The sequence below is a fragment of the Miniopterus schreibersii genome (assembly GCF_964146895.1).
Source record: "Miniopterus schreibersii genome assembly, chromosome: 4".
Lineage (NCBI taxonomy): Eukaryota > Metazoa > Chordata > Mammalia > Chiroptera > Miniopteridae > Miniopterus > Miniopterus schreibersii.
In genome coordinates, this window is record NC_138105.1 from 5,644,974 (window position 1) to 5,669,781 (window position 24,808).

The window sequence follows — 24,808 nt, forward strand, 5'->3', positions numbered from 1 at the left end:
CAGCATATGAAAACAAGTTTCATACAGCAAGGTCTAGACTCAGCAATCACCCTGACTGCTGTTCATGACACCTGCCTGACAGTCTGAATCTGTACTCACCTGATGTCACCAAGTGGGTCAGGAATATCACTACTGTCCACTCAAAGCACTGGGCCTATGATACCTGAAAGTAGCCACAGACCAATGGGTGTCATCTGGTCACACACATACACACTCACACACACATTCTCCGACTCTCTCTCTCTCTCTCTCTCTCACACACACACACACACACACACACACACACACACACACACACACCCCTTTATTTAATGGGAAATTGGAACAGATTCACCTGATTAGAAAGAATAGTAAGGAAAATCAATAATTAAGACTAACAGAAGAGTTTAAAAATACTGTCTTAACTAGTGGTTCAGGATGAAAGGAATTCAGAGGTGGCAGAACTGTTTGGGTTGTATTTTTCCTGTACTTTATAACCAAGTCATGCTAAAATAAACCAAAACGCAACTTGAACTAAATATACATCTCACTCAAGACTAATTACAAAGCAGGCATTTCAAATCAGTGTTGAGCTAATGTTTTTAGAACAATTATTTAATTTTCAGGGTCCAATATCTGTCAAGTAAATCACCAATTTCCATTTAATACTTATTTAATATAAGAGAATTGAGTTAGCACAAAGCTACTTCACAGCTGTCTGTAAACAGTCGGAGAGAAGGCAGCATTTGGGGCCTGCTTTGGCATCTCCAACTTGTCAAACACTCTTTTTGTTCAAATGTTAAAGAACACCAAAAGTTACGTTTTATTACTAAGTTTCAAGCTGGCTTCACAATCTCAGGTTTTAAATTGTGACTTTTCAAAAGTAACTTCAACATGTTGAAATGTATGTTCATAAGGATAGGGGTTGGCTGCAGAGCTGAGCATGAAACAAATTATTTTTTAATCAACTTTTGATAATAAAAGAATCACCAGCTTAAGCTATTAATACATTTTTGTTAACAATCAGTTTTTCTTGCAATAAGTAGCAAACTGGATGTTCTAGTAGCAAATGTAGACTTCAAAGGAGTCAATAATCCCATTTCTCTAGTAAAATATACTTCCCAGGAAGGTAGATAGACTGCAAATAAATAGTTGATGAATTGTTACAAGGGAAATGATAGTGAAGTGTTTGGTTGCGTGAGAGGACCGCAGGCTGGGCAGACGAGCCTGTGGGATGGGTCTGGGTTCTGGCCCCGCCTTGCACTCATCCTCTAAGTTAGGTGGATCTTGCTTCCATTTCTCTGACCCTTGGCTTCATGGTTCATCAGATGGGGAAAGCGCCTGTCCTCCTCACTAGGGATTAATGTCTGTGAAAGAATCTTGAGAAAACCTCCCACACATACCCTGTAAAGGAAAGGCAACTGATGAATGGCTTAAAGCCTAGAAATTTCATTCTATTTCAATGTGATGCATAAATAGACCTTTTCCATAAATAAAAATCCAGAGACTATTCTTATACATTGTATCACCTGCTGAACACAAGGGGGAGACCACGGTTTTAACAGTATTGCTATCTATAGATATGTAGCAGCCCTCACTGTAGAACTGGCTTGTTACTGAGTGTAAAATCATGAGAAATGTTAGTATTTGTTGTTTATTGAATGGAATACTCCTAAACATTCAATTTGTATCTATCCAGTCTTGAAATCTGAGATTGAAAAAAGATAAAGCTGGCATTAGTCTGGATTTTGGAGGTTTTTCTATATCAACTATTGTTATGGCCTTTTTCTTCTTGAAAATAGAAATAAAAGGTCATATTCAGGGTTCAGATAGTATGATTTGGCTCAACAGGTATCACAAACCAAAGATACTGCTACAGTGGTCACCAAGACCCACTCAGGTTTTCATCTAAGAAAGTCAGTAGCTCCCTGGCTCCTCTTACTAGGCCCTGAAGGAAGGAAGGAGAGCTACGGTCCCTCCCGGTTGGCTGAGGTGGCCCTGGGCAGGGCTGAGTGTGGCCTGACTGTGCCGATGGACACACCAGGCCTGCTGCAGCAGACAGCGCACCTGGGGTGGCGCTGGGACCCGGTCCAAGCAGGTCTCTCTCCAGGATGGGAACCAGGGAACCAGAGGAAAACCACTAACACCATGTCCACTGAGTCATGTCCACCCAGAGGGGAAGGAAGCCTGGCCTGCAAACCTCCCCCGGGGGGAGGGAAGAACAAACTGAGCGCTTTCCATCTTTCCCTGTTTATCCACACACTTTACTTGGATTTTCCTGAAGTGCTTAATATGGTGAAGTAAGCAGAAAAACCTGAAATGCTCAGCCCAGAAGCAATTCTGCAACACCAATGTTTTTCTGTTAATTAGGTTTTAGAACTCTGCTAATTGTACTATAACTTATGTGCCATAAGTTATATAGGTAGACACAAATTATACAGATATGTGCACCCCATGTTCACTGGAGCATTATTTACAATGGCCCAGACATGGATGAGTGCGTAATACACACACAGTGGAACATCACTCAGCCACAAAAGAGCAAAATCTTGCCCTTTGCGACATGGATGGACTGTGAGGTCATTATACTAAGTAAAGTAAGTCAGAGAAAGACAAATACAGCATGATCTCGCTTACATGTGGGATCTAAATCAAAAACAAAACAGAACAAGCACACAGATACGAAGAGCAGGTTGGTGGGTTCCAGGGCTGGGGGAGGAGAAATGGGTGGAGGGAGGGTCCAAAGGTGAAAAGACAAACAAACCCCGAGTGTCAACTTATCAAAAAAGAAAAAGATTCTCCTTCCAAAAAAAAGAAAAAACATGTATATAGACTGTAAACTAGAAAAAAATTAGGTAATTGTAAGAGATAGCCACTCCTTAACAAAAACAGTCGTATCGCTCTCTAGTCCATAACATCCGTACCTGCTGTGTCCCAGGCGGACAGGCTGCTGAAGGAATGGGAGCTCTTTGAAAGATTTCAATACGTTCCTGTTCATTTTTGTCTTTTTAAATCTGCATCTGAGGGTATTTTTTCCATTCCTTTTTCAGAGAGAATGGAAGGGAGATAGAGAAAAACCACGTCGCTTGGTTTCCTTCCACACACACCTCGACCATGGCTGGGGCTCACACCGCCAACTCAGGACATGTGGCAACATCTGGGGACACTTTCAGGTGTCAATGTGTGGGGAAGGTACAACTGGCATCTAGTGGCGGAGAGCAGAGATGCAGCCATGCAGCCCGCGAGGCACAGGACAGCCCGCCAGAGAAGCCTCCAGCCCAGGGTCAGGGCACGCGGGGACTGCCGCTCTACCCATCCGGACCTCTCCCCAGCCTAGCAGAAAGCAGCTCTTCTTGAAAACGGACCAAGGGAGAGGCAGAGTGGGTGGGAACTAAGGACAGCACGGCCAGAGTCGGAGCGGTTTTAGGGAGAACCAGTCAGGTTAGACTGGGAGCCCTGCCCTCCAGCTGTGGCCCTGAGCCGGGATCAAGTGTCACCAGGTGCGCAGGTGGGCGATTCCCATGTGCTCAGGCCGCTTCCTACCCAGTGATCCGAGAGAAACACATCCTTCCGACACTGCCGCAGGTGTGTATGGTCCACAGACTCTTCTAGAAAAAAGTTATTTGAAACTCCACTCCAGCTGGCTAAGAACTGGCTCAAAATTAAGAAATGAAACACGGGGGGAGCTGGGCAGCAGAGCTCAGGCCCCAGTGTGCGTGTGGGTGAGATACCAGCTGGGCTGGGAAGGGACTAGCTGCGCGGCCGAGCCTGCTGGCCTGGGCAGAGGGTGCCAGAGCAACTGTCAGGTCAGCCCACGTTTGGGACAAGGGTGGAGGGTTACGAAACAAGTCTTGTTTGTCAGAACATAACTAATTTTTTCCAAAACATAAGAGTTTTATTTTTTCCAAAACATAAGAGTTGACCGGTGTTTTTTTTTTCAAAATAATTCAAGTAAGCAATTTTTCACATCTCTGAAATGAATGTTGAGTGACTTGGGTCACAGATTTTTTAACAGGTAAGGATGTCATTGATATCAGTAACCATGAAGCCCCTGCCATTTGCCATGTGGGAGTCCCTGTTCCCTCGTTAATAACGTTTAAGAACCATGACAAACTGTTTGCTGTACTCAGATACAGAGCATTAAGCATAAAGACGGAGGCAAGGATTTTCTACAAGCAGAATTTATTTTTTATAATAAATATTTTAAAAAACCATTATACACTATATATACCAATAACTATTGGGCAAATAAATGCATAGGAAAAGGCTAGAAGGAAATGAACCAAAGGTAGTCCTTCCCTCCCGTCTTCCTTCCTCCCCCCTTCATCCACCTGCAGACTCACGGCTGCCGGGCACGGCCTCTCCGGGAGCGAGCTCTGTCTCTCCTCGTGACCGAGTAGAAGCCTGAGCGTGAGCAGTTTTACTTAGAAAGCAGCAGGGGCTGGCTGCAGCCTGACGGAGCCCCCCTCGGGGGCGCTGCAGCTGTGCAGCGGTCTACCAGGTAAGCCTCTGAGGGGCCCACTTACTCTGAAGTAACTCTGAAGAGCCATGAGGCTTCCCCCTGCCCCTTGTAAAATTTATTTTTTAAGCAAATTCTTAATTTTTAGGGGGAAAAATCATTTTTTATATAAGTAATGTGTACTTTTTTGAAGAGTAAACTTTTATATGTCTTTCTTTAATGTTATTTAAATATCATGAAGTATTTTCCTGAGAACAGAGGTTTTGGGGTAATAAAAATAAAAGAAGTATGCGGTGGAAGACGAGCCTGTTTCTACGGAGCGAACTACACCAGCCCCTTTGTGAATGAGACTTGTCTTCACATTTGTCTTTCCCACTCTTTCGTCTGCTTTCCTTCCGCTTGTTTTCCAAGGTGATCTTCCAGGAGCTGGTGCAGCCGTGGCTCGCACTGGCTCGCGTGCTGCAACCCATCTTCCCTTCCTAGAAAGGCACAAACCGTGAGGCAACGATTTCACAGTGGCCCCCGCCATTCAGTCTCCTCCCGGGTGGCAGTCAGAGCCGCCCCTACCCGAGCCCCTCCAAGGACAACCCCAAAGCCAGTTTTAATCCAGAACGGTGGAGCCGGACGCCCTTCCCTTTTACCTTCGCAGTGCTGGATCACACGCCCCCACAGCCGGTTTTTCCTCAAACAGGCCAAGTTCCCCACGATCAGTAGATGCCTTTTGCCTCGGGTCAGGGCCACATTCATTCTCTTCTCCGAGTCAATGAACCCCACCTGTCTCGTCCGCACACAGGACAGGACGATGACCTCCTTTTCCGCTCCCTGGAAGGCGTCCACCGTGGACACCTGGACGGCTCTGAGGCTGGGGCGGTCGGAGTCCACAGCACCGAGCAGGTGGCACAGCTGTGGGGGGAAGGAGACGGTCACACCCTTCAGGGACCATGAAGAAACAGAGATGGAGCCCCTCACAGCTGTATTAACTAAAGTGGAAATTTCACTTTCTTTTCTGCAACTCGCATAGATTTGCCCAGTTTCTAAAATGATAGACACATAACTAGATGACAACATAAATGATGAGGCAGAATGAAAGCGATGATTTAATCTATTGCTAGGAAGCTCATTTGGATATGCTAAGTCGGAGCTGATAAACTAACAATGAAATGCGAAAATACTAAAAAATAAACTAGTTACATGCAGTTGGCTCATAGGTACGTTACTATCTGGTGTCTGTCCTTGACTTACTGATAAAATGTAGTAATAATGAGGGAACAGTTTGGAAAACAGAGTCAATCCCATCTGTCCCGAAACATGAAGCACACACACATTTTCTTCCCTCTAATTTGTTTATTTGCATTTTTGCCCCAACAGCTGTAAACTGAATTTAATTAAACCTTGTTAGGTTTACATTTAATTATACAGAAAAAAAGCCAGACCACACAAAAATCAGAATGTTCCTTTTTGAATACATTAATTACTGTCCCAAAAGATTCCAAGCACTAAACCAAACCCTTACAAATATAATATCAAACGCTGTGATGGAAAATTTTGTTTGGTACACAATGAAGTCCTAGAATGGAGCGCAAACCTTGACCAGCTGGGCCCTGTACAGTGTTATCACCCCAATCATGGAGCCAGCAACTCCACTTGCAACCAGGGACCGAATCAGCGTCAGTGTGAAAGCAGCTTCCGCCTCATTATGAAAGCTGTTACCTCCTTCCATCTGGAATGAAAAACAGACCTGAAATTACACTTCCCAGAATGGCGAGAAAAGACCGAGAAAACCACACAGACCACAGCCATAACATTAACCAGGAAACTGCGTGGGGCAGCCCTTGCGCTGACGGCGCTCACCTGCTCGCGTCCTTGGACATTGTAGAAGCACAGGGTGGGCAGCCAGTCCAGCAGGGGGCCCCTCTCGGCCTCAGAGACGCCATCCCTGAGGCTCCCACCATAGAACAGGTCATTAGCGACAGCAGTGATTGCGGGGTGGCATCGGTACTGGGTTCTCAACAGAACTGGCTTGTGACCCTAAAACATTTAAATGCAGAAAAATAAGAACTTAAAATGACACTTTCTCTTAAGGAAAAAAAGGTAATATTTTAAGTTAAAAGTGTTACCGTGTTATGCTCTTAGTAAACAGAGTAGAAACATGACAAAGCAGACAATAAATAATAATTTAATTACTGAAAATATTTTCATAGTAAATTACTATTATACCATAAAATTATAAAATATGAAACATGTCAAACCTTAGATTTACTATCTAATAAGTAGGGGGATGAAATCTTGCACCATCTGGACCTATCCCTCCCAAATCATCCCTTTGTCCAGCGTGTCCACCCTGCAGACACTTAGCCGTCTCAAGTTATCAGATGGGCTGCCACAGTATCACAGGGCATGTGTTCAAGTCACCCTGATTTTCTTAATAATGTCCCCAAAGCACAATAGTAGTGATGCTGGAAATGTGAATAGGCCACAGTGTATGTGTGTATAGGAAAAAAACCAGCATATGTAGGGTTCCCATCGAAGCTGCAGGCATCCACTGGGGACTTGGGACGTGTTCCCTCTGATAAGGGGCGACTACAGTGTGACAGTACTGACACGTGCTGCAGTGTGGACGAGCCTCAAGGGTGTGCTGAGTAAAAGAAGCCGGACACAAGGTCACACATTGTGTGGTTCCCAGCTGCATGATATGAAGGTTATAAGACTGTGATATATGAAGCACCCGGAACAGACAAATCCACACACTGGGAGCATACTGATGGTGGCCAGGGCCAGGAGGGAGGAGGGAGCAGAGGTAGGGAGTGGGCACACGGCGCTGTGAATGTAATAAATGCCACTTACTTTAGGATGGCTAAGTCTATGTTACGTGAATGTCACCTCAGTTAAAAATATATTAATGGGCTCTGGCTGGTTTGGCTCAGTGGTTGGAGTGTCAGCCTGAGGACTGAAGGGTCCTGGGTTCCATTCCTGTCAAGGGCATGTACCTTGGTTGCAGGCTCAATCCCTGGCCCGGGTCAGGGCGTGTGTGGGAGGCAGCCAATCAATATGTTTCTCTCTCTCTCTCTGAAAAGCAATGGAAAAAATATCCTCAGGTGAGGGTTAACAAAAAAATAACAACAAAAAGTTTAAAAGTGAGGGAGAACTCTGAAACAGAGGACGTGGGTAATAGAGGGATTATAAGGTTTTTTTAATTTTAGAGCAAAAGCAATGTACTTCTACCTACGACTAAAATACACAGGAAAAAGATTCATTTTATAAAGGGGCACTTAAATTATGGGGTTCTACTTATGTCAGACAGACATGAGCAGAGCAAGGACAAAGGGCCAGGTACAGAGACTCACCAGGGCAGAAGGCTCCGGATGCCTAGCAAGGGGCAAAACTGGGAAAACAAGACCCTTGTCCCCAGGGGAACTTTCCTCCCCCAGCACATTCCTGGTCATGTGGTTTAGACCCCTGAGCGTTTCTTCCCTAAAGATAACATCCAGGTCTCAGTTGTGTTTCAGCTCCAGGCCCGAAAAGCAGCAAAACCAGACAAGTGGCGCAGTGGCTGCCTCAGGACCAGCCACACGGACTAATGACCCCCTTGTCCTGGCACCGACCAGTCCGTGGAGGCCAGGACCCTGAAAGAGCTCACCTGGAAAGCAGATGAATATTCTATTGGACCCTCCCCTGAGACTACCCCTAAGATTCCCGCCTGCAAGAAAGAGAAATACACTCAGGACAAAGGACCCAGTGCGCCCTTCCCACCAGGGGAGCATGCCGGCGCCATCTCCATCCCTCCAAGGGGACCCCAGGAGATTTGCAACCAAGGGAGCAATGGGCAGCAGCCGCTCGACCAGGGCTAACCCCCTGAACCTGTCTCTCAGGCCCCCGAACCTGACCTCTCAGTGGCCAGAGCAGCCCAGCCAGGCTCTCCTGCTGCCACTTCCATGCACCCTCCTTGCCTCACTGCCCCGAGTGTATTTTGCTGCCATCCTGGACCCAGCACCCTTGGGCTCAGTGCTGAGTAGCCCTTCTCTTTGGATACCCATCCTCCATCCCCTTTCCTTAAATAAATTCTATTTTTCTTTATTCACCATCTGAGAGGCTATCTAGCCGCCCGCACACCACCGACGTTAACCTTTCAACTTATCTTTAAGATGGCTGCTTTCTAAACAAGTCCAATTAAAATTATTTTAGGGCAGGGGCTAGGTCTTCCAATATTTTCGTTTTCTAGCAACCTGCACAGTGTGTAACCAGGAAGTGGTAATCTGGGTGAGTTTAGCAGTAGTACCATTAAGCAAAGTCGATCAAAGAGAGTTTGTTCCAATCCATTTTCATGAGTGGCATCGGATCCCTGGAGAGTGGGAGGAAGTTGTTTGGGGTCTCCAACAAGAATCAGCTTTTCACATTCGAATCTGAAAACAGAATCCTAAAGTTAGACCAAGTGACAGGAAAAGCTATGACATTTACTGCCCTATTTTCTAAAATGCATTTCAAAGAATTAGAATACCATGCCTGCTCTGAGGACAAACTTAACAGTGCTAATGAGTGTATTAAAAGGCTTTGAAGTTATGCAGTAAAGAAATCCTTTATATAACTTTATTTTTTCCACATAAAGCCTATTAAGTGCCCCTCCTCTGCATGGAATCTGTATTTCACAGAACACACTCTGAGAAACAATGATTTTTAGAATCAATAAATGTAGACTTAGAAGCTTTCTTAGAAGTCATTTGCCTTAAATTCTTAGAAGTAAATTAGGGTCTCAGGAGCTAAATATCTTTCCAAGTAGGAATAAGACAGGGAAAATGCCCAAGTTTTGTAGAAAAACTGCAATATTGTAATTTATAAGAAATATATATATTTGATCATTCAGATGACCAAAATCTATTTGTTGTACACATCTGGTTTTCATCCACAATTCCTGGCTCACAGCCCCAGAATTCCTTGGAATTTCCAAAGTGTTGAAAGAGATCAAGGTCTTTTGTTCCATGAATGAGGCGACTTTTGCAAAGCACCTAAGGATAGGGACTGGTTGCCAGGGGAACCATGTGATTGGAGGGATGGAACTTTCAGCCCCAGGCCCAACCTCAACCTCCAAGGGGAGCGAGGGGCTGGAAGTTGAATCGATCACCAGTGGTCAATGAGCTAATCAATCATGTGCATGTAATGAAGCCTCCATAAAAACCCAAAAGGATTCAGAGCTCCAGGTTGGTGACCTCGTGGAGATGTGGGGAGAGTGGTGGCTGGAGAGGGTTTGGCAGCTCTGTGCCCCTCCCCCACACACTTGTCCTGCACACCAACCCCACCTGGCCGTTCCTGAGTGATGTCTTCACAACGAGCCAGCGATCTAATAAGTGACGTGTTTCTGAGTTCTGCGAGCCGCTCTGGAAAATTAATGGAACCCAAAGAGGGGCCGTTGGAACCTCTGATTCATAGCCAGTCGGTCAGAATTGCAAGTAATAGCCTAGACTAGCGGCTGGCATTGAGCTGGAGGGGTCACTGGAGCCTCCAGTCTGTTCCCAGCTGGTCAGAAGCCCAGGACTTGCCGCTGGCGTCTGAAGTGGGGCCTTGCAGGACTGAGCCCTTACCCTGTGGATCTGACAGTGTCTGCGGGTAGGTAGTGTCAGAATGGAGTTGATTCCTGGACACCCTACTGGTGTCAGAACTGCTTGTTGGAGGTCGGGGAACCCTTCCTCCTCCCCTACCCCACATTGGAATTGGGTCTGGGAACCCATATTTCAAAAACCTACATTCACATCTCAGCTCTATTATATTCTATGGACACAGAAAGTTACTTAATCTCTCCGAATTTCAGCACTCTGTCAGGGACCCGGACATGACCACACCCTGCATGGTATAGTGAGGACTTAGTAAAGCACGTGACAGTGTGTTTAGTATACAGTAGGGGTGACTCCTCCACCCTCCACGCAGGGCCCTAGCGCTCCTTTGTCCCTGGCTCCTGGTAGGATGACCGACTCATCCTTGTTTCCTCAGGACAGTCCCAGTTTAAACAGTGAAAGCCTTGTGATGCAGGAACTATATCCCAGCCAATCGTGACAACTGGGACTGGCTCCCTCCTCACCTGGGGACGGGCCTATTGAGTCCAAGCCCAGGACTCATCCCGCCACCTTCAGGATGCTTTAGTGAGGGAAGCTTTAAAGCAGGGGTGGGGAGCCTTTTGTCTGACAAGGGCCATTTGGAAATTTATAACATCATTCATGGGCCATACAAAATTATCAATTTAAAAATTAGCTTGCTCTGTTTGGTCAAACAATTAACTCACCCCTAATGTGATGGCGGGAACTGCTTCTCTTTGGTGAGGCCTGTGATGTTTGCTGGTACTGATGATGCTGCTACTGGCAGCTGCTATTTCAGGTTTGTGTCAGTCAACCTGGAGCACAGTTGACTCTTTGAGATGCTAAGTTTTGAAAAGATCTGCTCGCAGCAGTAAGCTGTTCAGAACACAGATGCGTATTTCAATGCATGTCTCCTCAAAGTGGGAAACTCATCTCTGCTTATGTAGCGTTTGTGGAACTCGAGCAGTGGGAGCCTGTTGCCCCCAGCTTTCAGCTCATCACCGCTCTGTAGCAGAATGATTTCATGTTGTAGGTTATCAGGCCCATCAGTTGGGCCCACACTGAACCAGTGGCAATGATGTTCAGTTCCACTTGTTTCCTTTTCACGTCCCTGAATCTTCTGTTAAATGCCTCAATTAGTTTCGCACATCCAGGGGCATATTCAAGTGTCGTAGAAGGCTTCGGTCCTTCCAGACCAGGGAAAGGCACCATGGTATTGCTTTGGGGTTGCACTTTCCACAGCCTTAATTTAGCTTCAACGATTTCACGGTTGGAAGCAGAAAGCCGAGACGCTGGTTGGGGCGCTGCAGCTTGAAGCTGAGCTTTGAGAGGTACTTGGTAATGTACACCATGACGCTAGATCCCACAGCCTCTTACCATCACTGAGTTCCCTGGCAGGTTTCCCTCCATCTCCATGAACTGCTTGACTTCATGGCCCAGTTCCTAAAACCTCATGAGCATGTTCCCGCAACTCAGTCACCACACTTCACAGTGATAAACAAGGTCACTATTCCCTGAGTCAAGATGATTCAGTAACACCTTAAACAGGCGGCTGTTAAACCCTCTGCTTTTGACAAAATTTATGCCTGACACTACTGTTGACAGAGACTTTCTTGGTGTATGACGCAGTGGCATATAATTAAATCATTTGCATTAAGGCTGAGATGAACTCAGCCGGCATGGCTCAGTGGTTGAGCGTCGACCTATGAACCAGGAGATCAGTTTGTATCCGGGTCAGGGCACATGTCCGGGTTAAGGGCTCGATCCCCAGTGGGGGCTGTGCAGGAGGCAGCCAATCGATGACTCTCTCATCATTGATGTTTCTATCTCTCTCTCCCTCTCCCTTCCTCTCTGAAATAAATAAAAACATATAAAAAATTTTTAAAAAAACAAGGACTGAGATGATTTAGTTCTTTCTTGACAAACACAATTAAACCTTTTTGCGAGCCAGCCATGGCTGGAGCTCCATCTGTAGTAAGGCCACTTAACTTTTCAAATGTTAGCTCCAGTCCTTTCATTGATAAAACAAGTCTCAGGAACAAGTCCTCACCTCTTGCAGTGCTGTGCATGGCTTCCAGTGACAGCAGTTCCTCTTGCGTGTCAAACTCTGCCGTTATCCCACAAACAAAAATGGCCTGTTGGGCAGTATTTGTTGTCTGTTGTCTAGTCACAAGCCAGAGAGAAAAACTGGAAATCTCCTGCAGAATCCTTCAGTTTTTTCCATGTCTTGTGCTAAGTCAATAATCTGATCTGAGACGGTTCTCCGAGACAAACTGACACACTGAGACAATTTTACTGTCTGGTGCTAACAACTCCGCAGCAGCCGCCGTGCACTCTCACAAACTCCCCCTCTATATGAGGCCTCAGCTTCTTTGTGATTAGCTCACTCACTACATACCTCGTCTGAATAACTTTGTCTCTGTCACAAGGCCTAGTGAAAGCGGCTTATTGATTTCAGACTCCGCTGAAGAGTGTGGATTTTATCCAGATGCATTTGGCCTCCCAATTCATTGAGTTTAGCAAGTTTTGAGCTGTAATGATGCTCCCAATTGGCTTTTTTCATTACTGCTAACGCATTGCCATAAACTAGGCACACAGGTTTGCCTTTGACTTGAACAAAAAAATAAACATTTGTACATTTCTGTTGGAAAGATCGACACTCTGCATCAACTTTTCCTGGTAGTCGCCATTTGTAGGACGTCACACCACTTAAGTTCTAATAACCATCCAGTGTGTGTGTTGCCAGCGATGTGATTATTTTGCTTTGATCGCTGTTCTAATCCTGCGTCTTGGATTTGGAACATATCCAATGTCCGTATCGCCTCCTGAGGTCTCTTCTGTGCACTGTAACTTCCTTAATCTTCCTCTGAGATTGCTTTTGTGAGCATTGTTGGTCGTGGATGTGTGGACACAGGCTGGATTGCAGTCATCTTCTGTGTTGACAACATCGTCCTCAATCACTAGAGGCAAGGTCGTCAACATCTCGAGGAATCATCTCATCGCATCTCGTCTCATCATCAGGGGTCACCGTAGCTTCCCCACAGTGTTAACCCTTTCTCAGCGTGTACACTCCCAGCCTGCCTGGCCCTGACTGTCCTCTGAGTCACCACAGTACCGGCAGACAGGCCCTGGGCAGCCGACGAGAAGCACATCTGTCTGTCCTGTCATGTGCTCGTATGTGTCTTGCCTGTCCCGTAATGGACATTCCTTGCTTGTCCCTCAAAATTGATGTTATGATGATGATTCACTTAATATACATTTATGTTGCTATGAAAAAAGCTAGATTTATTGAATTTCGAGTCCCGCCTGTGGTTGCCTTGGCAGGGCCAGACCAGATGATTTCGAGGGCCTTACACGTCCCTGGGCCCACGTTCCCCACCCCTGCCCTAGAAGCAGGTGTCAGTGGCTGAGATAGCCTACAAGAGTTCAGTGTTCTAAATTTTAAGACAAATTGTCATTTTCAACTTATTTTTCTTTATATACTTCATGTCCTTTCATAATCTAAAAACTGTTTTCTGAAACTAAGCATGGGAGTTATACGAAGGTAAGGCAACGGAAGAACATTCCTAGAGTCTGGGTTCTTGGACGACAGCTAGAGGCACCTTTCACCTAGTGAGAACCCAGTACACAGTTCTAGGAACACCCCAGTTAGAGATCACATCACCCAAATGTCTAAACTGCCATCTAACAAAACTTGATACCTTAACCCCTCAAAATTCCCCTCTGCATTCTTTAAAAAAAAACCAAACAGTTTAGTACTTGAATTGCTAAGACTTTTCACAAAAGCTTGGTAGAGTCTGCACCGAGGAAATGTGGCGCACCTGCCCCTAGGGCCTGTGCGGCAGTTTTGTCAGCCTACCTGGCAATGGGAAGGAGAGAGGCCGGCTCGGTTATCTGACTGCACTCGTCCAGCACAACCACGGGAAACTTCAGGTCATCCATGCATGGGAACGGGCAGGCCGCGCAGGTGGCCCCGACTACGCGAACCTTCATACAGGAAGGATGCTATAATTATCAACTAGTTAAAAAAGACGGAGTATTTACAAAGAACTTTATGGGTAAAATCTGAGCTGTAAGTGGGAATTACTGGCCATCAGAAATCACAGGTCACTATGTCCACATTTTCACTGCTCCACATGAGATGCCAGTCAGAGTGCAGCTGCTTAAGCAGAAAGCCTGTTCATGAGAATAAAAGGCACTTTCTGACACAAAGAAAGCAGGTATGATAACACCCAGAATTTTTTAAATGCCAAGGATAATACACATTTTACCCTTTTAGAGGAGGCAGGATGAACACAGCACAGGCCAGCTCTTCACGGAGCGCACTGAACACACTGATGAACAGACGTGATTAACTGTCAAGCATACGTGTCATCTGACTTACTAGGAAGGAAGAGACAGCTGACTAATGTGAACAGTATATTCAATGCTCTCGTAGCTGTAAGTTTATGTGAACCATACAGACTTAAATATTATACTAGAATACCATTATTCTCAAGGCAAAATGCCTGATAAAAGCTAATATTTAATCTCTGGAACTAAATATAAAAAAGAGGACAATCAATGAATTTTCTAATTGGATGTGGTCACTGGCCTGGTAGTGTATGTGTGTGTATGGATACGATACGTCCATGCACACGTACACATACACAAATGTGTGTAATATACATACAAATACAAACACATGCACATGTACGCACATACAGCCACGTGCATGTATATGTGTGTACACGCATGCAAATACACCCAGGCATACACACATGTAACTATACACACCTATATGCAGACACATATGTAAGTACATATACACATGTTTGCACATTTTATATACACACGCGTTTATTTTTTTCTCCTCTCACAATAAAGTATAATTACACTTCTTGGTAGCAAGAGCCGTCCACGCAAACTGACCATATCTTTTGTCAACAAATGTGACTGACAAAAATATGCTTTACAATTAAATATTGCCTCCAGAGATCTTGTAAAATGGGAAAATGTTATAAACGATTTCTTTCCTTTAGTGATAAATACCATTCATCATATACAACAGCCCTTGTCAGCTAGGTTTTCCTTCCTTACCAAACAAAAACCCTAAAGCCACTTTTATATTAGAGCCTCCAGTTTTACACAGTCAGTTTCTCTAAAATGATCTGGCAGGGGATGCCTGCAGCTGCCACTCCACCACCGCTCGTTATCTAGTTTCTGGTAACTGTGTCTCACAAAGACCACCTTAGGATGAGAACCTCAAGTTCTGAATCAGGAAGCTTTTTTCAATTTTTATTTATTTATTTTTTTAAAATATATCTTTATTGATTTCAGAGAGAGTAGAGGAGAGAGGGAGAGAAAGAGAGAAACATCAATGATGAGAGAGTCATTGATCGGCTGCCTCCTGCACGCCCCTGAATGGGGATCAAGCCCGCAACCCGGGCATGTGCCCTGACTGGGAATCGAACCCTGATTGCCTGGATCCTAGGCCGACGCTTAACTGCTGAGCCACACCTGGCTGGGCAGCAATTTTTTATTTAAAGAAATATCTAATATCTAATATAAAAACCAAAAGAAATTTTTTTCCTTTAAAAAAATTTATATTATTTGTATCTTTTAATTTGTCATTATATTGCTGAGATTCTAACAGCAAAAGATTTTATTGAGCTAGGAAGTAATGAACTCTGAAGCATTTTTAAAAATCAGTTTTACCGCAAAGATGTCACTTTAGGACCCCTTCAGGTCTGAATGAGTAATTGGAAATTTGTTCAACTTATTGTTTCCTCTAAAAGCATTTTCACTTGTGAATAGGAGGCATCAATGAGCAATACATTGCAGTAACTGGGCTTTCACTCAGAAAATTATCAAAGAGCCTGGCCAGCGTGGCTCAGCGGTTCAGCATCGACCTAGGATCCAGGAGATGACTGTTCGATTCCCAGTCAGGGCACATGCCCGGGTTGTGGGCTCCATCCCCAGTTGGGGGCGTGCAGGAGGCAGCCGATCAATGACTCTCTCATCATTGATGTTTCTCTCTCTCTCCCTCTCTCTGAAATCAACAAAAACATATTTTTTAAAAAAATTATCAAAGAAACCATTAACAGCTATTCTAACATATCAATACAATGTTGGATCAATAAGTAAAGCAGTCAGCTAATCTGTGTTCACTGACCACAGCCACACTAAGCCCTTCGGGTTCGGGTTGGGGATGGGAGTGGAGCTAACTCTGTAACTCAGGCAACAGAAGGCTGGTGTGAACCTTCTGAGGACTTCTGGAACCTAAGCTGTTGTAGATGGTCATCAGTTCCCTCCTTCTGCCATGTGACTGTAGTGCCTCCCACTAGAGAAGTGGGCGCAGACAGCATCCCTGACCCAGGGTGTTGGGCTTGGCCACGTGGCCTGTCCCAGGCATGAATGTCAGCAGACAGGATGTGAGTGGAAGCCACACATGCACTGTGTGGTCCAGCCTGCCCTCCTGAACTTCAGCCATCTATCAGGAGACCATCATGCCAGAGGCAACTGTTCTCAGAGAGAGCCACACCACTCACCTGCAGAGTCCTAAGTTTGTTGTCTTACACTTTAGGACCTGAAGGATGTTTTGTTTGTTAAGCAGTATTATTTCAGCAATAGCTGACTGATACAGGGTCCCAAGCAGGTTGATTTTCCCAAATCTCCTGCAGAAAGTGACCGACATCCACATGGTCCAACAAGCACAACCCTCTTTCCGTATCCCCTTTCTTTCCCCAAGTTCTCCCTTCATAGCAGGAAGCTCCTACATGACTTCTGTGTCTCCTACCAGCTGCTGCCCCAGGCTGCCTTTGGGTCAGAATATGATAAAGGATGGAAGTGCTGCTGCTGTCACAGCCTGGGATCCTACGTGTCGGGTGTTGGCTCCCAATACCTAGAACAAGTGTCTGAGCCTCCTAGACTCCTGGGTACAGGCGGACCCTGAAAGGCCTGGCTTTTGAGGGAGCACTGAAGACAAATTTCACTGGATATTCTGCCTCTTCCTCTATTTCTCCAGAAGAAAATCAAATCTTACTTAATGTGCCAGGATTATATTCCCACCCCTTCACCTTCCTCAAGACTAAAAAAGATGCACTGACAGGGAGAAAGCGAAAAGATGGCTGTCACAGTGAGGTGGATCTGTTCACAAACTCAAAGAACACTTTGCAGTAAAATGAAACGTGCCTGGGATGGGCACACACACCTTCGCTAACCCTGAGCTACCACAGCCGACAGTTTCTCCACAGGAAACAGCCACCATCAGCGGGAGGAGGAGGGACCTGGCGCTTCTGGAAGCTGCGCGCAAGTGGACCCTGGCTCCCTCACCTGCCCCAGCAGGGTCCTGTTGGTGCCCAGTTTATGCCGCTCGATACTTCTCCTCACGTACACTCTTTCTGCGGGAGTCAGGTCTTCTTTCATCAGTGCGTGTAGTTCTTTTAATTGCTCATTGGCACTTTCGGAGCCAGCGTGCAGGCTTGAAAAGAGTGACATAGAAGAATACCCCTCTTTATTCCGTTTCGTAACATTACAAGAAAGTTAAACACAGATTTTCTAAGTTAACCGAGAAAAAAATAAGGCTTTCTCTTCTCTTCTTCAAAAACCCAACTTAAGGTAAGAGTTATATAAAATTATTATACTTCTGTGAGCATTCTGTGACTTCTGGAATTAAGCATTCTCACCTATAAGGTAAAACTGGCTTGGCGATCTTCCTAACACTCCCAACTCGGACAAATTTTTCGAATCCGAGACTGAGAAGCCTTTAAACAAAACAAGGTAAGATAGATTCTGGTTATTTAGAAAGTAGAGTATACAACAAAGTTTCATGTAACATTTATGTTATTAAAATTAATTTTGGGTGACAGTGTATTTTATAGTTACATAATTTAATGTGAAATGCAATGTGGCTAAAAGGGTTTTTAATATAATGCACCTTGCCCAGCCGAGCGTGGCTCAGCAGTTGAGCATCGACCTAGGATCCAGGAGATCACTGTTCGATTCCTGGTCAGGGCACATGCGCGGGTTGCGGGCTTGATCCCCAGTCGGGGGTGTGCAGTAGGCAGCTGATCAATGACTCTCATCATTGATGTTTCTATCTCTCTCTCCCTTTCCCTTCCTCTCTCTGAAACCAATAAAGATATATTTAAAATATATATACACATATATAATGCAACTTAAATAGGATTTAAAATATGCATTACCTTCCATTGAGAGTTCATTAAATGTTACTCAGGAGAGCCTTTCTAAAGGGCAAGCTTGCAAAGTTTATTCCTGACTTTTATTCTAGGCCAAGGACCTTTTCCTAAGAAAAAGTCAGAAGCGGAGACAAAGATTTATGTTTAGGGGTCTTTGTCACCATGTTATTTATAATGGGGAAAATTTGGAAAGAACTAAGTATTGCTTAATTAAAGTATGGTATAAGCAAATCACTACATATAATAGAGCTATAAAAAAGTACATTTTCTAAGAAGATTTAAAAAGAGGACACAACACAACATATACCATTCATATCAAGTTTGGAAAACAAAATGAGTGTGTGTATATATAAAAAAAATCTGTAAAGAAATATAGTATCTATACAGACTGCATATTTTTACCATAAAGTTCATTTTTTAAAAGTCTACATTTATACGTAAGGAATTATTTCTCCCAATCAAACTTTTCATTTATGTTGAAATTCAGATCATTAAACACTGGTAAAATCTTATGTAACATCTGTTTGCGATTTTAATAAAATCTTAATCATAAAAACTGCAGAACAAGTCGTGCTGCTGCCTTCCTCAGAGCCTCGTATGAAACCAGAGCCTAAGCTGTTCGGCTGCTTCACCTGTGCTGGGACATACACACTTTCAGCTCCATCCAAAGTCACAGATGCAGAAACCAAGGGCTTTTACTAGTGGCACAGGAACCGGCGTACGCATTGCATCTGCGCTGGCTCCCCTGGATCCGAGCCCCATAGGATGAGCAGGGTCCAGAGGGAACCTACACATGCAGAGGGCTGAGCTGTAGAAGGAACACTGAGCTTGGGGACCCACTAGTTTATAATGAGCAGTGAGTAAGGCTCTCTGTCCTGGAGGGAGACACCAGTTCATCAGTCTGCCTGCTGCCGACACAACCTTGAGCCGAGGTCTATCTTGGGTAAGGGTGGTCAGGGCCCTGCGTCCTGAGCATCCCAGCCCTATATGGTCTTGGCTGGACTCAAATTTTTACATGAGTGGATATCCTATCCTTGTGTCAAAGTTGTCAGGTTTGATATCTGATTTTCTACAACTTACTAACAAGTTAGCTGGTTGCCATCTCGTGGATGTTGCTTGAGTCAGAGACAAAGGTCCTGCATTTCTGGGCCCCAGGAAGATGGCCTTTCTCAACAAGAGACTTAAAACACAAGCTACTTAAACACTCTTGTCATACCCACCCGAGGAGTACTCTGTCTACAGCTACGTTAGTGGAAGAAGAAACCAGAACTTTCCATGGTCTTGCATTTCCAGCTGTAGGAGCTTCACTTTCTTCAAATAGCTGCACAAAAAACAAAATCACCACTGCCAGCAAATAGCTCTTTCCTGCTCCAAAAACACCTAATTGTTTGGAAGAAAGGGAAATAAATAGCAGTATTATAAATAAATTTCTGAAAGCACAAGAAATAATTTCACTATCTCCCTCGCCTTCATTTAACTAATTTATTAAAAAAATATGAATAGGCCCTAGCCAGTTTGGCTCAGTGGTTAGAGCATCTGCCTGTGGACTGAAGGGTTGCAGGCTCAATTGCAGGCTCGATCCACGGCCCTGGTCGGGGCAAGTGCGGGAGGCAACCAATCCATGTGTCTCTCTCACGCTGATATTTCTCTCTCTCTCCTTTCCACTCTCTGTGAAAAGCAATGGAAAAAATATCCTCAGGGAAAGATTAAAAAAAAACCCCAAAACATGAATAGAATGCCCAGTATGTGCTCAGCACAGGGATAAACAAATAAATAACCAAAAGACCTCTTAGTAAGACCAGTCTACTTAGGAAGACAGACAAAAAGGGAACAATAATAAAATCACATGGTGGGGAAGGGAGAAAAGGCCAAAGGGGTCAAAAAAATGTGATGGAAGGAAACCAGGCTTCAGTACACAGATGTCAAATTATAATCTTATATACCTAACATATAACGCTATTAATGTTACTCCAATCAATTTAATACAAAGTAATCAACATGGTAAGTAACCCTGTGATTGTATCAGAGAAAGAACACCTCTGATTTGGTGGAGGTGGGCATGCTTCCTCCAAACGAGTAGCAGCAGAGCTGTCTCCCAGAGAAGACGAGCAGGCGCTCCAAGCAAAGGGTCATTCTGGGCAGAGGCTTGGAGAAGCACACGCTGTTAAGTACTTCTATGCAGAGGATTACCTGCAGCCAGGTGCTGACCAGGAGACTGGTTACAGAGGGTTACCTGCAGCTAGGCGCTGACCAGGAGACTGATTACAGAGGGTTACCACAGCCGGGCGCCGACCGGCACTCCCCTTCCCAGCTCCTCACCGTGGATGGTGGTGATGGGGAGGGGGCAGGTGGGCAGCTCCTTCACTCCCTCCGCACGTCCCTGCGATGCTACCATCCGAGCTATCTGGGCGAGAGCGGCCGCTTGACCCTCGTTTAACTTGTGTGCCTGGATTAACTTGCCAGCTAACTGCAGTGCTGCTTCTAGGCTGGGCAGGTCACAGTGCGTGCTGGTCTTTGAGAAGGCCGGTGGAATAAATTTTCTGTTACCGACGCTCTTGTTGCTGACTGTAGTGGATGAAGGCCTAGTAAAGAGGCAGCAAATAAAATCAAAGAAATGAGCGGCTTTTGAAATAGGCGAGCAGACCTATTTATAACTTAACCTTCACTTTTAAGCACCTCAGAACATCGTTTCGTGGACACAAGCGAATATCCTCCAACCTGGAGGCGGGTAGGAAAGAAAAGAATGAACATTTGTTGAATGCCTACTGCGTGCATGCGGGTGGGCACTGTGCTGAGTGCTGCATCTATTATTTGTTGTAATCTTCACAACATGAGGAAGTAATTAATTTACCCAAATAGAGATACACAAAATATTAAATGCTTTTCCCAAAAAGTACTAAGTGGTATATTGACACTGAAGCCCATGCTTTATTATGCAAGCTAGCTTAGGAAATTAAAATAGTCTCTATTTCAAGTAAAACTGTCAGAGATAAATGGACTTTTTCAAAGGACAAAAATAACATCCTGAAATTACATGGATTTTTTAACCTAGGGCTTCATCATGGTAAGAAAAACGAACCACCACCAGATAGACCACAACATTCCAAATTCGAAACTAGTTTTCTGTCATTTAATTTAATAAAATATCACTTCCATTTTTAAAAAAAAATATGTTTTTATTGATTTCAGAGTGGAAGAGAGAGAGAAACATCAATGATGAGAGAGAGTCATTGATCAGGCTGCCTCCTACACGCCCCCAACTGGGGACTGAGCCTGAAACCGGGGCATGTGCCCTGACAGGGAATCAAACCGTGATCACCTGGTTCATGGGTCAATGCTCAACCACTGAGCCATGCCAGTCTGGCCTTCCAATTTTTTTAAAGGGGGCATGGTGCTCAAGAAATTAAAAATGAGATAAAGATTATGTCAAAAATAAAACTAATACTGGATTCAAGCTTAAAATAATTATTTAAAAGATTTTTAATTGAATAAATCTGACATATAACATTGTAAATTTAAGGTGTATAACATGATACTTTTATACTGTAAAATAATTCTTTTTAATGTTAATTAATTTGTGGCATAAAAATACAGACAAATAAAAAAAAATCACTACTCAAATGATCCTTAAGAAATTATTCCAACACAGGGGAAAATCTGCAGCACTATTGATTCGTCCACCCTCAATGAAGAGACAGATGGGTGAACGCTTGGTTGATGGGAAGCAATGTATCTCTCATTCTCTTTTAATTTTCAACTACTGACAGCACTCTGGCAGTCTCTGAAAGGCGGATTAAAATTTTGTTGGCAAAATTTATGGGATGTGCTTTTACTGCATTTCCATGTTCACATTTAGCCTGTGTTTCTGAATAGCCGCCATCCAGAGGTGAAGGACTTACATTGCTAGCAGGTGCGGTGTTAGAGGCAGAGTCGCCGGGTTAAAGTGGTCCTGCATGTTTCTCAGAGCGGTCAGCTCCATGCTGGCGTTGCAGACCCTCAGCGCATGGACCACCGCTGCAGAGAGGACAGAGGGTGAGCATCAATGCACAGGGAAAGGGCCATCAGCACTCTATTGAGCGCCCACATAACTCAGAGGCGGGCTACTGGATGGATGAAGCCCAGGATGGCAACAAGTGCTCAGCATGTGCGCGGGTCCCAGGACTGCACCTACAGGGCACAGCCCACACAGCAGCTGATGGACAGATGCTGCGTAGTCACGTGGGTGACACGCCGACAGTCGGCACACTGCCATGTGCCTGCAGAATCTGTCATTTGTGAGCATTTTGTTGCATTTCTTCCACAATTATTTCATAGAACTATAGGGAAAGCAGGAAATTAGATGCTGATGTTGGTGAGGATGCACTGAAAGTGACAAATGTTCATTTAACTAGGCAGCTGAACTCCAGCTGGTCTACTCAGTTTTGACACAAAATGTCGAAAGTTAACACGTGAATGAAATACTTGAATGTGTTATTACATGTTGTGTCTCTAATAAGTCATGGGCCAAATCTGGCCATGAGAAATTATTCCAGAGCTAACAATGCGGGAGATGCCCAGATTCCTCAAGGGGTGGGACTGGCTCCTTGAGTAATGAGGCTGTCGGCCCTCAGCCTCACCAAGAGCTTCCCAGGGTGGTGATAACATCCCTCCAAATAAAACTCACCCTCCAGCTCAATTGCTCCCAAAATCTCTTGCAAAACCTGAGAACTTCTCAATATAAAAGTAAATTATTTCTTTACAGTGTGTGCTATCAGAATAATAAACGAAGGAAATTAAATAAATCCAAAGAATCAGAACTTGATACAAGAAATTATTTGAAAAAACTCATTTAAAAATCAGGTATATGCTGTGTAAATTCAACTTCAACAAAATACTTAAGTGCAGGGTGAAGATGTTATGGCACTGATAGGCCTCTGGGACTGAGCTGCAGAAATGTTTATATAGTCAACTGCCATGCACATTTTCAGGAAGCAGAACTGGGTGCTTTTTCTCGGCTTTAACCAACGAATCCCACACAAGTTAGCATTCTTGCTCACAGCATACCTCATGGCTGTCTTCTCCTTTACTATAAATTAAGGCTGGCATGGCAGTACTTACTGTCCCTGGGCCAGTTGGAGGGGAAGTAGCCTTTCAAAGGGAGCAGCTCCACCTCGTTGACAGCTGAGGGCCCAAAGAAAGCACTGCAGGCGATGAAAGTGTCCAGCTCAAAGTCCAGGGTTTTGGAGACCACCCACAGGTCGTCTGAAAAAAAACACAAAACACTTTCAAAGAACTCAGAACTATGCTCAATGGAACTATGCTACTTTGGATTTCTTGGTCTTACATCATTTCTCAAAAAAAAAATTGGTTATTGTCATCTGCAAGTTTCTATCCAAACTAGAACCTTGACATATAACATTTCACTTCCACATTTTTAACTAGATTACGTCTATGTTTTTAAAGTTATTTTATAATTTAAAAAAACCAATGTAAATAAAGCAAAAACAACATCTAACTCATCTTTTCCTTCTAAAACAGCTTCAGAGCTACGTCAGACTTTCCCAACGTAGACTATTAATCCACAGCAGCGATTTTCAACCTTTGTCATCTCATGGCACATAAATTGCTAAAATTCTGCAGCACACCAAAAAAATATATATATTTTGCCAATTTCACACAAAAAATAGGTTACAATTTTGATTCATTCACACTGGATGGCTATTGTTGTGTTGGCTGTTGGCATTTTCTTTATTTGACCATCTAAGAGAAAAGAGGTCAGTGCCCCTGACTAAATAGGCATTGCATGTTTTAAACATTCTTGCAGCCAGGGCGGGCGTGGCTCACCGGTTGAGCATCGACCTAGGATCCAGGAGATCGTTATTCGATTCCCAGTCGGGGCACATGCCGGGGTTGTGGGCTCGATCCCCAGCTGGGGGCCTGCAGGAGGCAGCTGATCAATGATTCTCTCATCATTGATGTTTCTCTCTCTCTGAAATCAATAAAGGTACATTAGAAAAAAAAAAATTCTTGCAGCACACCAGTTGAAAATTGCTGGTCTAGGGAGATGCTCTGCCATATAGTGGTTTCCATGCTCAAATAAGGTCTGCAACCCACTCTCTTAACAGACCTCCACTAAACTGAGGCTGTAGAACCTTCCCACCCACCCATCTCCACAGTGCACTGGGCACCAGAAGCCAGCAGGCCACTGTCCAGAACACCCGAGTACAATTTCTACCGCCAGTGAAGTTAACACAGAGAGTCAACTGTAGCCCTGGACTGTGTGGCTCAGTTGGTTGAGTGTTGCCCTGTGCACTGAAAGGTTGGATTCCCAGTCAGGGCACATGCCCAAGTTGCGAGTTCGATCCTGGTTGGGGTGTGTGTGGGAGGCAACTGACAATGTTTCTCTCTCACATCGATGTTTCTCTCCCTTTCTCTCTTTCAAATTAATAAAAACATCAAAAAACACACTTATTTATACCACTTGTACCTGTTGTCATAATCATATAACTAATTATGTATTATTGAACCATTAAGAGTGTGAAGAAAAAAACTTTAAAAAAACTTAAGTGAAGAACTTAGACTTAATTTAAAAGATTTCCTAAAGAAAGGGACCCAAAATGCAAAAAACTGCTTCTGACTCAAGTACAGAT

At 44.4% G+C, this 24,808-nt stretch overlaps 1 protein-coding gene across 1 annotated transcript in view; it reads right to left on the bottom strand.

Moving 5' to 3' along the window:
- Positions 1-4,154: 4,154 nt before the first annotated feature.
- ZGRF1 (zinc finger GRF-type containing 1) overlaps positions 4,155-24,808 on the bottom strand; it is a 54,484-nt gene continuing 33,830 nt past the window's right edge. Inside the window, 13 exon segments of the mRNA XM_081134681.1 lie at positions 4,155-4,822; positions 4,824-4,917; positions 5,080-5,341; positions 6,024-6,158; positions 6,290-6,466; positions 8,715-8,838; positions 13,859-13,986; positions 17,314-17,461; positions 17,667-17,744; positions 19,400-19,559; positions 20,499-20,761; positions 22,079-22,193; positions 23,277-23,420. Of these exon segments, the coding sequence (XP_080990807.1) occupies positions 4,672-4,822; positions 4,824-4,917; positions 5,080-5,341; positions 6,024-6,158; positions 6,290-6,466; positions 8,715-8,838; positions 13,859-13,986; positions 17,314-17,461; positions 17,667-17,744; positions 19,400-19,559; positions 20,499-20,761; positions 22,079-22,193; positions 23,277-23,420 (1,979 nt within the window). The 3' untranslated portion in view covers positions 4,155-4,671.